Source organism: Helianthus annuus, chromosome 6 (assembly GCF_002127325.2).
Source record: "Helianthus annuus cultivar XRQ/B chromosome 6, HanXRQr2.0-SUNRISE, whole genome shotgun sequence".
Classification (NCBI taxonomy): domain Eukaryota; kingdom Viridiplantae; phylum Streptophyta; class Magnoliopsida; order Asterales; family Asteraceae; genus Helianthus; species Helianthus annuus.
Window position 1 is genome coordinate 123,138,697 of NC_035438.2, and position 13,207 is coordinate 123,151,903.

Consider the following 13,207-nt stretch of genomic DNA (forward strand, 5'->3'; position numbering starts at 1 on the left):
TTAGGGTTTGTTGTCAATGATTAATGATGGATGGTTGTGATCTTAATGATTTGCTTAGTGTTTAATCCGGATGATTGTTGTTGTCAAACCAAATAGAATGTTGATTAATTTACTGATAGTGATGAACCTGATACTATATTACATGCGAATGGGTTTGATATTCTTGTCGATCGGATGTTAAGTAAGGGAAACTATGATTCTCTTGCGATTCAGATGCGGAATTATAAGAAAAGCAAGTAGATATAGCACGTTCTTCCTTCTAATTATCTTTTGTATTGATTTTCAACGTTTTACAGCTCAAACATCACACCGGCAGAGCTTCGGCGTGGAAAACTAGATCTCTATAGAATGAATCGCTCATGGGCCTATATATAGAAGTCTGGGACCGCTCATATGATCATGTGACATATGAGCGGTTCAGCCTATGTTCACATAGGCGACCCAAAACTGCCATAAAGGCGATCCATGATATCTAATGCCCTAAAAGCGATTCAAACACATATCACCTTTACAAGCTTCTATTTTCTCGTATTTCGAGCCCTATGCTTATACAATATGATATAAAACTTGATCCTAGACACCTAGACGGAATCAACAGATGTAGTGTACCAACAGACTCCCCCTCAGATGTTGATGGAGTCGTTACTACACTCTGACTTTAAAGCTGTAACTTCACCTCGTCAAGCTAGATCAGCCTCTGGGCTTTCTCTTTCTCTCTGACTTCAGACTCCTCCTCTCAATTTGCTGGCATTCCTTTGACTTCAGCAACATCTTCAGGACCGTTGTCTGATCTACACAGGCCTTCAGAATCGAATAACCTGGCTTTAAAAACACTTTAATTCTTTTGATCAGATTTCTTGATTCCTGCACAATCTTAACCCAGCAATAAATTTTCTAAATTTATCACATATCAACATCCTGTGCATCAACCCATGACTCTCTCTCACCAATCTATGATGAACCACTTGAAGAAGGTTAGATTTAATGAAAACAATTAGATTTACACAAACACTCCCCCTCAAATACTGCTCATCATGTTTAGCACACGGAATTTTGAAAATCAGTTTTCCAATATCAGTTGTCGAAAATCTTTTTGACTTTTTCAAAATTATGCTAAAACACACACAAAATCTTTTTGGATTTTCTGAGAGATATTTGTTGACACCACATGCAGAGATAAACTATTTACAAACAATATTTTTGTGAGTTCGTGCAAGAGGATCATATCAGTTTATGAGACAAATCAACAACACCGTTAAGCTTGATTTCATTTTCAGTTTTAAACAATTTACCTAGATTGTCAGTATGTTTGTCCTCTTAAATTTCCAACACAAATTTCAATCGATTCGAGATACGATATTTAATGTTTTAGAAACTTAAACTTAATTGTGTATCACTCCACTTGAATATACTCCTGTATCCAGACCCCAAATATTCAGTCTTACAGGTGAGTATACCATAGATGATATCTGTAAAGGGTAGATGCGAAACCGTGAGAGCTCAGGTCAGAACTTCCGTTCAGCAGAGAGATGACGGCTCGACTTTTGGTGGGTCCCCTTTAGAGGATCTTTTTGCATTTCAACAGCAGCGACTATCAATTTTATTGTTTCATCAGCATGCTGAGGGCGAAGCTTATGTTTCAAAGCTTTAGCAGAAAGTATTATCCGGGGACTAGGTCAGTACTTCCATACAGCAGAAGTCCCGGGATAATACCCCAGATATCACTGAGTATAAAGACCTAGTATCTCAGAATACGGGACCTTTCAAACAAGATTTCGGGGGTTACCCATATATCCAAGAATAGTTACCCACGAATCAAGCAAGTTTGATTTAGGTTTATATCTCGTTTCAATTTACTAAATGTGCGAAAATCTACTGACACATCCGCAGTAAGATTGTTTAACACTTTTTAACTTTACATTTCTTTAGCGTGCCGTGATAGTCCACTGATGTACTATCATTTCCTCTTTTTCGCAACAAAACTCATTTTTGAATTTTATCATGTTTTTGGCTTTTTCAAATTTTCAAATGTTTTTGGATTTTCTGAAATTTCCCTACTCCCCCTAAAATGCAAACACATTTTAAAGAAAAAATTGAAAACTTCTAGATATATGACCTATTAGAAAAATAAAAAAAACAACAACAAACTGTACAGAAACTTGACAACTGACACTGAATCACATCAAATCGCCATTCACTAGGCATAAACAATCTGAACTCCCCCTATCACAAATCATTTTCTCATTTAGATTTCAAAACACTTAAGTTTGTTTTAATCAAAATGATTTTTCCGGAAAATAAATTTGTGTTGATATTAACCACTTGTAGGTTTATCAATTTTAAAACGGGGATGTGGTTCATCATCTTGTCTATCTTTTGTCATGAATAGTAAATCAAGTACAAATTAATGTCCCTGATTTACCATTTGCCTCTAAGAACCTTCTGTACCACTTGTAAATGTACTTCAAAAAAAATACACTCAAAAATTTATCCACAAATACCACTTGTGGAAACAAGATTACCACTTGTAGATACCCAACAACTACCACGTGTAGGAATATTACGTCTACATCACCATTTTTCAACCAGAATGCCGAATCCTGCTTCACACTAACCATCTTGGAAGCTCCGGCATAGTCCTTTAACCTGTAAACAAAAACATTTAAGCATTAAACACAAACATTCAAACTTCTCAAATACTAGAAGGATGCCGATTCATGATCCACGATATAAACTTGGGATCTCGGCGTAGTCCTTAGACTATCATGGAAAACAAACATCCATCCAAGTCTTCTCAGACTTGATGGATTTCAACTCCTGAGCAGTCTGGTTGTATGTAGCCTTTTTCGTGGCGTAAAAATCTTTGACCCCCTTTGCTCTTCCACTCAACATTTTTCCAAATATCTTTTTAACATTCCCATTGAATGTTTTTTCAACATCAAAATCATTCTTTTCTTTGTAGAACTGATTCGAAATCTCAGTTTTTCCCACTTTCTTTTTTACTTCCTCAAACTTCAATGATGGAAACTCCTCATCATTCACTAAAATCTTCTTCTCAACCTGTGGCTCTTCTGGCTTTGTGGAACCAGATTCATCGCCAATGATCACATCATCTTTCTTCGCAACCCACACCTGGTTGTCTTTTCCTTTCTTCTCATACTTGTTCTTTTGTGAACATTCACCAACCTCGAATTTTGAATTCTCAAACATTCTAAGTTTTTCAGTCGGTGGTTCAACATCAACAACTTTCTCTTTCAACTTCTGAGACATTCCCTGTTTTGCTTTGGCATTCCATGTACAGTTCCATGCAATGTGACTGACTTCATTGCATCTGTAACAGGTACGAGTCTCTCTTTGATAACAAATCTCATCTCCATTTTTCTTTTTCTCAGCAAGAAACTCCTGGTTTGACTGTCTCCAGAACGATTTCTTCTGTTCCTCGTCTGAGCTTCCACCTGACACAAATTCAAATTTTGTTTTAGAATTTTTCATATTTTTATCATTTTCTGGTGGAATAAAACCTAATCCTTTCTTTTTGTAGCTACGATTTTGGTTAGGTTTCTTTTGAAAACCAGAACCAGAATTGTAACTCTTTTTCTTGTTTAAACGCTGTTGAACTCTAGAAGTATATTTTTTAGGTTTTTCAAAATTGTTCAAAACTTTTAATTCAGGAATATTAATCTCTACTAGTTTAAAAATTTTGTTGATTACTTCCGTTTTGATGTTCATTATCGGAAACTCTTTGTTGTAATATAATTTGTCAGAACCATTCAAAGTATAAACAACTTCGAATGTTTCATCATCCAAATTTGCTTTTGATAACAAAAATTCTTTACTGTAACACCGTTTGACCGATGAATTTTGACTGTTAACTGACGACTTTGACCCTCCAGGCTTAGATTTCGACTCGGACTCCTCATCAGTATCCAACACTTGATCGACCACCTTTTTGATTAGAACAGACTCATGATCAGTATCGGACGAGGTAAACGTGACATCGATGTTGTCTGGTAAAACGTCAGTAGTGTCGGTTTTAAGCTGTATATTGACTGCTTTTGCAAGTTGTTCCTCATTTGGTTTCCTAGGTGAATACCCATCCCAAATTGGAGGTGGACACTTGTTATAGCTAACAGTCGGTTTCTTACCACAGTCTTTCTTCTTCGTTAGCTTCTCGTCTTGAAAAACTTCCAAACCTGCAACAGTTGGATAAACACGATCAATGAGATAATCAGAAGTAGTATAGCTTAACAATAACCGTCTAATTCTCTCATTTTCTATCTTTTCCGTTTCCAACTCTTGCTTCCATTTCGCACTCTCTTCAATGTAGAAATTTATCGCTTTTTGCTTCGACATTAGAGTTGCATTCATCATTGTCAGCGCCTGTTCTCTCTCAGTGTTTGTTGTTTGTAGACCAGTTACTGTTTTGTTCAATACGTCGTACGATTCCTTCACATAGTTGAGATGGAACAATAACTGCTCTTTCTTCTTTTCATATTCAGCAATGATGTCATCTTTAGCTGCACACTCTTTGCATACTTCCAAACACTTCTCACATGGCTTCACAACTTCAACAATCTTCTCAACTTCAATGGTTTTAACAACTTCAACCACTTTTTCTACTTCAATCACCTTTTCTTCTTCTTTTACAACCTCAGTAATCTTCTCAGCAACATTTTCAACAACTTGAATATCATCTTCAGATTCAGTTTGTTGTTCTTTAGCAGCTCGTTTTTCCTTCAGTTTCTCCATCTGTTCTGCAAAATATAAATGAAAACTATCAGGAGAAAGATGAGACTTAGCAACATTTATATGTTTTTCCTCATCATCACTGCTGCTGTGATCAGGTGACTGATCAAACTGAACAGATTTTTCAGAATGATCATCAGAAACACCAGAATCAGAAGGTGTTTTATCAAATACAACTGGTTTTTCTGGAAAAATTTCATTCTGTACACTCTCATCAGAACTCGATAAACTCTCATCTGAACCGTCTGAAATTTCTCCAGATCTTTCTGAAAGTTCATCGGTACTTTCTGAATTTTCATCAGATGACACAGATTTTTCAACCTCACTTGGTACATTCACACCAATCGATTTCATCCAAGTAGCAAATAAATTTGGTTCTCGGACAATCTTGGCAATGAAAGCTTTGTATTCTCCCTTCTCATCCACAAACATATCCCAACTGAAACCTTCTGGTAGTTTCTCGTCATCTTGATCGATAATGCGTTCTGCAGTGGCTTCAGATGATATGTAATCACTCCAGCTGAAATCTACAACACATGCTCTTTTGGAATCTTCAATTTTTCTTCCGTGAGCTGTCTGAGGTTCTTGAGATTGACCAACTTGCTGATAGATAGCTTTGCGGTAGTAATCATCTTTCCCGAATGGATTCTGTGCTCCGCTAGCTTCTCTTCCTTTGCACTCCCGCTTGAAATGGCCCTTCTCCCTGCATCGAAAACAAGTAACTTTAGATTTATCAAAACCTAAAGTAGAAACATGTGCATCAAGAAAGTCATTTCTCCCGGTAATAGTTTTGAATTTCTCAGCCCGACGAAGAACACTTGCAAGACACCATTTGATATCCATAAGTTCCATTTCCTCGGCGTCTATTTGGTCGTAATCCTCTTTGGTGAGCATAGGATTTCCGATCCGACCAGCAACTAGACCTTCATAAGATAACAGAACTGAACCCAGTAGTGCCATGTGGTCTTTAGCAGTGTCTTCAGAGAAGCTTTGACCTTCTGGAAGGTTGAGAGCTATGTTGCACTGAATTATGTATCCATTTCCGGTTTTCGTACTCTGAGACTGAAAGCTTGTGTTAGTCTCTTTCGGATTCACACTCGGAAACGATAAAAACCCGCTGCTGCTCTTGTTTGAACCCTTATCAGCTTTCTCAGATGAATCTCCAGCACTGAAGGCGGTTTGAATCTTTGGACTTCTTTCAGCTTCAGAAACTGGAACACTACCTTTATAGTACATTTTAACATCCTGTTGACCACTAGGACTGTTCATTCTAGCGATCTTTTGCTGTTCAAGATTCTGAGCCTCTAATTTTTCAATAAATTGCCCAATTGTCAGTCCGTCATAAACACCCGTGTTTTTCAATATCATCAAATACGTTCCCCACTCTTTCTGAGGTAACGCGTCAGCCAATTTATCCACATACTCTTCACGTTGTTTATCAACACCAATCATTGTTAATGATCTCACTAAGTGACAGTATCTTTCAATCAGCGTCTTAGTATCCTCTCCTGGTAAACTGCTGAAAAGATCGAACTCTTTCTTAAGCAATGCCTTTTTGCTTTTCACCATACTCGTACTTCCCTCGAATTTGATTTTAAGAGCTTCCCATATTGACTTAGCAGTTTTGTCATGTTCTAACAGAATGAATATATCTTCTTTAATCGCCTGCTGTAACAAACTGATCATCATTTTTTCTGCTCTGTACATTGCACGTTCTTGATCTGTAAATTCAGATATCTGCTTGATAACATTCACCTCTGTTCTTGGTAACACATACTTCTTCAAGATACATTCCCATGATCTAAGATGATTTGCTTGAACCCAGTTTTCAAAACGATCCTTCCACCCGTAGTATTCTTCAATACTCATCAGTTTAGGGGGTTTCTGGGTTGTTCCCGTCTCATTTTCAAGATTCATGGCTTGAGCAATCGCGGCTGGAGTGCTCGGTGTAGCAAACGCGTTGAAGAATTCAGAACTCATGTTGACTTAACACAAAATTCAATGCAGCTGACAGAAAAGCGGTTCAACAACAATCACAAAAGCGATCCAATCAAAATTCAACCTAATGAGCGGTCCAAACTAATGATGTTCGAGCGGTTCAAGTGTTGTTGTTCGAGCGGTTCACAAGTGTTGTTCGAGCGGTTCAGATAAGCGATTCCAATATTTAATCTTGAGCGGTTCAAGGTCTAGTCTGAATGAGCGGATCAGAAATTAAATTTGGAGCGGTTCACCAATATTTACACGAGCGGTTCAGGAATTTGTTCTAAGAGCGATCCACAGTTGTTTTAGAGCGATTCAAAGAATTAACTTTGGAGCGGTTCATGCAAAGTTCCTATGAGCGGTTCATAAAAGTCTATATGAGCGATCCACAACAGTATTTTCGAGCGGTTCTCGAAGTGATGTCAGCAAAACACGAACCGCTTTTGAGCGAAAATTCAATTTTAATCAATTTTAAGCCGAATTAAGGTCTATAACTTTCAAGGGTTTGTCTCGGTATAATACTGAACAGTCTGTGAGAATTTGAACAATTTTTGACCATGAAATCTCCTCGAAATTAGAAAAGAAGGTGTAGAAATGAGAAACAACACTGAAAACCGGCTATATTCTGTAGAAAACCTCCTCCTAAGCTCTGATACCACCTGTAGGATCGTTTGGAGACCCGAACGAGTCGTTCAGAGGTTTGCTCTTGCGATTCAGATGCGGAATTATAAGAAAAGCAAGTAGATATAGCACGTTCTTCCTTCTAATTATCTTTTGTATTGATTTTCAACGTTTTACAGCTCAAACATCACACCGGCAGAGCTTCGGCGTGGAAAACAAGATCTCTATAGAATGAATCGCTCATGGGCCTATATATAGAAGTCTGGGACCGCTCATATGATCATGTGACATATGAGCGGTTCAGCCTATGTTCACATAGGCGACCCAAAACTGCCATAAAGGCGATCCATGATATCTAATGCCCTAAAAGCGATTCAAACACATATCACCTTTACAAGCTTCTATTTTCTCGTATTTCGAGCCCTATGCTTATACAATACGATATAAAACTTGATCCTAGACACCTAGACGGAATCAACAGATGTAGTGTACCAACAGGTTTGATGAATACCGTACGATTTCCGATGATTATTTCATGATGATTTCTGTGCTATATGATCTCCGTATGATCGAAGTTAGTGTTGACGGCAATTAGGGTTCTGTGTTAATGTTTGTAAGTGACATGTTTGCGAAGTAACTGACTGGCTCACGAAACAGAAGGTACGGCGAAACAGGATTGTGTTTCGCCCGGGGTAATCGACGAAACAGAACTTTGTTTCGCCAAAGGTATGAACGACGAAACAAGTTGTGTTTCGCCAAGAATATGAACGACGAAAGGGGGTGGGTTTCGTCAAAGAGGGCTCATAGCGAAACAAAGGGTGTTTCGCCGATTTGGATAATCTGCACAGTAACTTAACTATTCTGTTAAACTTAACTGAGTTAACTAATGACTGTTAGATATTATGCATGACTTGTATAATGGGAATACGTGGTTTGTACTACTTTGTGATCGTTGGCTGTGCTTATACGTGAACTTCGTGAATACAAACTGATTATGTATACGTGCATACCTTAGGACGTGATTGATTAACTGTGAGCACATACTTATCATACCGAGCAAACCAAGGTGAGTTCACACTCTTGCCAAGGCATGGGATTCCCGGGGATTGGGAATGGGTTGAATGATGGGATTGAACAATTTCTCGTACCTACGCTATTGCTAGACTATCTACCATCGTCCTCAGTTAGGTAGGGCACTTACGTAAAACCTACGTAAACTAGTACTTACCACTGTCCTCAGGGTTCGAGGGACACTTACGTAAAACCTACGTAAACACATACTTACCACTGTCTTCCGGGTCAGGAAGGACACTTACGTAAATCCTACGTAAAGCCCCGCGTACCACTGTCCTCGGTAAAGAAGGGCACTTACGTAAAGCCTACGTAAACCCCGTACGTACTCCTGTTCTCGGGCTAAGAAGAACACTCATGGATGCGAATAGTCTAGTGTATTTAAACATGGGAAGTCCCCACTAATTGAACATACAATTGATTTATTTAATATCGCATGGTTATGCAACGAATTTACTTACTGTGAACTCGCTCAACTAGTTGTTGACTTTCTGTTACATGCCTTGCAGGACCATAGGTACATTTGGGAGCTTGCACAGGGAGGAGCTGGTCGTTGTGGGCAAGGATCGTTAATACTATGTTAAACATTATGACATTTCCACTTATGTTTGTGTTGGGTTACTTTTATGCTTCCGCTGAATATTAAGACTTACATTTATGTTTTGAACACCTTTCATATTGGTTTGGGTTGATATACAATTACTTTTTACATTGTTCAATATGATTGGTGGCTTGATCCTGATCATGTCACGCTCCCAAGCGGTGATACTCCGCGGGTGGATTTTGGGGGTGTGACAGGTGTCTTGTAGGCGGTTCTAAATGCCCACAATGCATCGTCTAGCTTGTCCGACCAATCTTTCCTATTTTTACCCACCGTTTTCTCTAAGATTCGTTTAATACCGCGATTTGCATTCTCCACTTGTCCACTTGTTTGTGGATGATATGCGGTGGACAAACGATGAGTGACACCGTAGCGTGCAAGCAACTTCTCCATCAATGCATTGCAAAAGTGAGTGCCACGGTCACTAATTAAGGCTTTAGGAGTACCAAAGCGGGAAAAGAGCTTTTTGAGAAATTTCAACACTACTCGGGTTCGTTTGTGGGAAGAGCTTGGGCCTCAACCCATTTAGACACGTAGTCAAACGCCACGAGTATATAACGGTTTCCTTTGGAGGTTGGGAAAGGTCCCATGAAGTCGATGCCCCAAACATCAAAAACCTCTACTACTTGGATGGGGTTTTGAGGCATTTTATCTTTGGCGGAAATATTGCCGGTTCGTTGACATGCATCACACATCTTCACGAACTCCTCGGCATCTCTAAGAACGGTAGGCCAATAGAAACCACAATCGAATACCTTTTGAGCGGTGGAGTGTGCACCATGGTGTCCTCCCATGAGGCCCTCATGCACATGCTTTATGATGTTCCACCCCTCCTCTCTCGACACACAACGTCTAAGAACTCTATCCCCTCCTATCCTAAAGAGAAAAGGATTGTCCCACACATACTTCCTCGCCTCACTAATTAAACGCTTCTTTTGTTGTGTGGACATCCCTTTCATAACAGTGCCACTAGAGAGGTAATTCGCTAAGTCTCAAAACCATGGCAATCCTTCTTTCTCGGCCTCAACAAACTCTATAGACTCGTGAGGGAACGTGTCTCCAATCTCCTCCTCACGAATCTCTTCTCTCTTGGGATCCTCTAGACGCGATAAATGATCGGCTGCCACATTCTCGGCCCCTCTCTTGTCCCTAATCTCAATATCGAACTCGCTAAGCAAAAGAATCCACCGAATGAGTCGGGGTTTAGCGTCTTTCTTTTGAAAAAGAAAACGTAATGCGGAATGGTCAGTGAAAACAATTATCTTGGATAAAACGAGGTACGAGCGGAACTTATCGAAAGCGAAAACTACGGCTAAAAGCTCTTTCTCCGTGGTAGTGTAGTTTTCTTGAGCATCATTGAGCGTCTTGCTCGCGTAGTAGATAGCGTGGAAGTGCTTATCCTTTCTTTGTCCGAATACCGCTCCAACGACATAGTCACTCTCATCGCACATTAGCTCAAACGGCAAGCTCCAGTCGGGCGAGATAAGAATAGGTGCACTAACCAACTGTTCCTTCAAGAAGTTGAAGGCTTTTAAACACTCCTCGTCGAAGACGAATGGAACATCCTTTTCTAGCAAACGGCTCATGGGGCGGGTGATTTTTGAAAAATCCCTAATGAAGCGCCTATAGAAACCCGCATGCCCTAGAAAACTCCTAATCGACTTAACACTCGTGGGTGGAGGTAACCTACTAAAGGTGTCTATTTTCGCACGATCTACCTCAATACCCTCTCTCGATATCTTATGCCCTAACACTATACCTTCCATCACCATGAAGTGACACTTCTCCCAATTTAGCATAAGCTTCGTCTCTACACACTGCTTCAACATCCTCTCCAAATTCTTCAAACACACCTCGAAAGAATCACCATAAACTGAAAAATCATCCATGAAAACCTCCATGGAAGTCTCTATCATATCCTGAAATATGGCGACCATGCAACGCTGAAAAGTAGCCAGAGCGTTACATAACCCGAATGGCATGCGTCGGTACGCGTAAGTGCCATAGGGGCATGTGAAGGTGGTTTTATCTTGATCCTCCGGTGCTATGGGGATCTGGAAGTAACCCGAAAAGCCGTCTAGAAAACAATAGAATTGTTGACCGGCGAGACGCTCCAACATTTGATCTATGAAAGGCAATGGGAAATGGTCTTTACGGGTGGCATCATTCAACTTTCGGTAGTCGATGCACACACGCCACCCCGTGACCGTGCGAGAAGGGATAAGCTCGTTCTTTTCGTTCATGACAACGGTCATCCCCCCCTTCTTGGGGACAACCTGAGTGGGACTAACCCAAGGTAAATCAGAAATGGGATATATCATCCCCGCATCAAGGAGTTTAAGAACTTCTTTCTTCACTACATCTTACATGTTGGGGTTAAGCCTCCTTTGGGGTTGCACCACCGGTTTATAATCATCCTCCATGAGTATCCGGTGGGTGCAATAGGAAGGGCTTATGCCCTTAATGTCGGACAACCTCCATGCAATGGCCTCTTTGTTGGCCCTCAACACATCTAACAACCTCACTTTCTCACTCTCCTCTAACTCGGATGAAATAATAACGGGTAGCTCGGAACCCTCCCCTAAGAAAGCACACTCTAGATGAGATGGAAGTACCTTAAGTTCTAAGGGTGGGGGTTGGGTGGTGTCATCACTAACCGCTGACACATCGGGGATTAAAGGAATCCCCTCCTCTTCAACTTCACCTACATTCTCCAACTCCTCTTCTACCTTCTCTCCTACCTTCTCACCTACCACTAAGTCCGCTCCACTAATGTACTCTAAGCAATGGTCGACACACGAGATAAACGAGTTCAAAAAGTAGACGGAATGGCAAGGACCACTATAGTCATCCGAACCACTCGGGTGGTTCATGGAACGATCTATCTCCAAAGTAACTCTCTCCTCACCGACCCTAAGGGTGATCTTACTATCGTAAACGTCTATAAGGGCCTTAGCGGTACGTAAGAAAGGACAACCTAGTATAATGAGAACTCTCTCATCCGCTTCCATATCAAGAATTACGAAATCGGCGGGAAACACGAATTTGTCTACCTTAGCTAGCAAGTTCTCAACTATACCCCTAGGGTATTTAACGGACCGATCGGCTAAAGACAATGTCATTCGGGTAGGTGCAAGCTCTCCTAGGTCTAGCTTCTCATAAAGAGAAAAGGGCATCAAGTTGATGCTAGCACCTAAATCGGCCAAAGCTCTGGTGTTGGTGTTGCTACCGAATAGACAAGGAATGGTAAAAATACCGGGATCGGTAAGCTTTTCGGGAAGCTTATTTAACACCACGGTGGAACATCCCCCATTCAACGGCACGTTAGACAACTCTCCTAACTTCTCTTTGTTCCTAAGGAGATCTTTCAAGAACTTCGCGTACTTAGGCATCAATTGAAGTGCCTCTATAAACGGAAGATTAATCTTCAATTGCTTGAAGATGTCTAGAAATTGTCTGTATTCCCTTGAGTATTTTTGGTTCTTAAGGCGTGAGGGAAACGGAACGTACGCATGGTTCACTAAAGGTGAAGGTCTAACATCTATAGGGGTTTTCTCAACTTTCTTCTCACTTTGAGACTCACCGGGCTGTGCGGTACTTGCTGGCCTTAGCCTCTTTTGCACTTTGCCGGGAGCCTCCATTTCGATCTCCTCATCAATCACATCTCCCTCTTCATCAACTACTCACTCCTCGACTCTAGGGTTTCCTACGGTCTTGCCACTACGAGTGGTAATGACTTTAGCATGGGCGTTGGGATTGGGTTGGGTGTTACCCGCAAACTGACCGGGTAGCCTCTCTCTAATTTTCTAGACATATCCCCTACGACTCGTTGAAGGTCTTGGAAGGAGGCTTGGTGGTTCTTAAGCATGAGATCGTGTTCACTAAGGGTCTTCTGAGTGGTTTGGTCCCTAACAATTAGTTGACTCATCATGGACTCCATCCTTTCTAAACTACCCCCTAGATCATAGCTTGAACCTTGACCTGTTTGACCTTGGTTATTTGATCCCCCATCCTTGACCTGCCCATTGATCCCTTTGTTGAACTGCCCACCTGAACCCCCACCAAAAAGTGAATTTTGGCCCCTATTTGGGTTTTGAGCCATTTGAAAGCCAGGGGGTCCATTTGAGCGTAAAGTGTGATTATTATTAAAGTTATTATTATTATTATTCCGCCAACCCGACCCAAAAT

The 13,207-nt window shown here is 40.6% G+C and overlaps 1 protein-coding gene across 1 annotated transcript; it reads right to left on the reverse strand.

The window, feature by feature from the left end:
- Positions 1-11,382: 11,382 nt before the first annotated feature.
- On the reverse strand, positions 11,383-12,660 carry LOC110906727. The gene has a single exon (XM_022151822.1). It carries the CDS (start codon positions 12,658-12,660, stop codon positions 11,383-11,385), a length of 1,278 nt encoding a protein of 425 aa, XP_022007514.1.
- Positions 12,661-13,207: the final 547 nt, after the last annotated feature.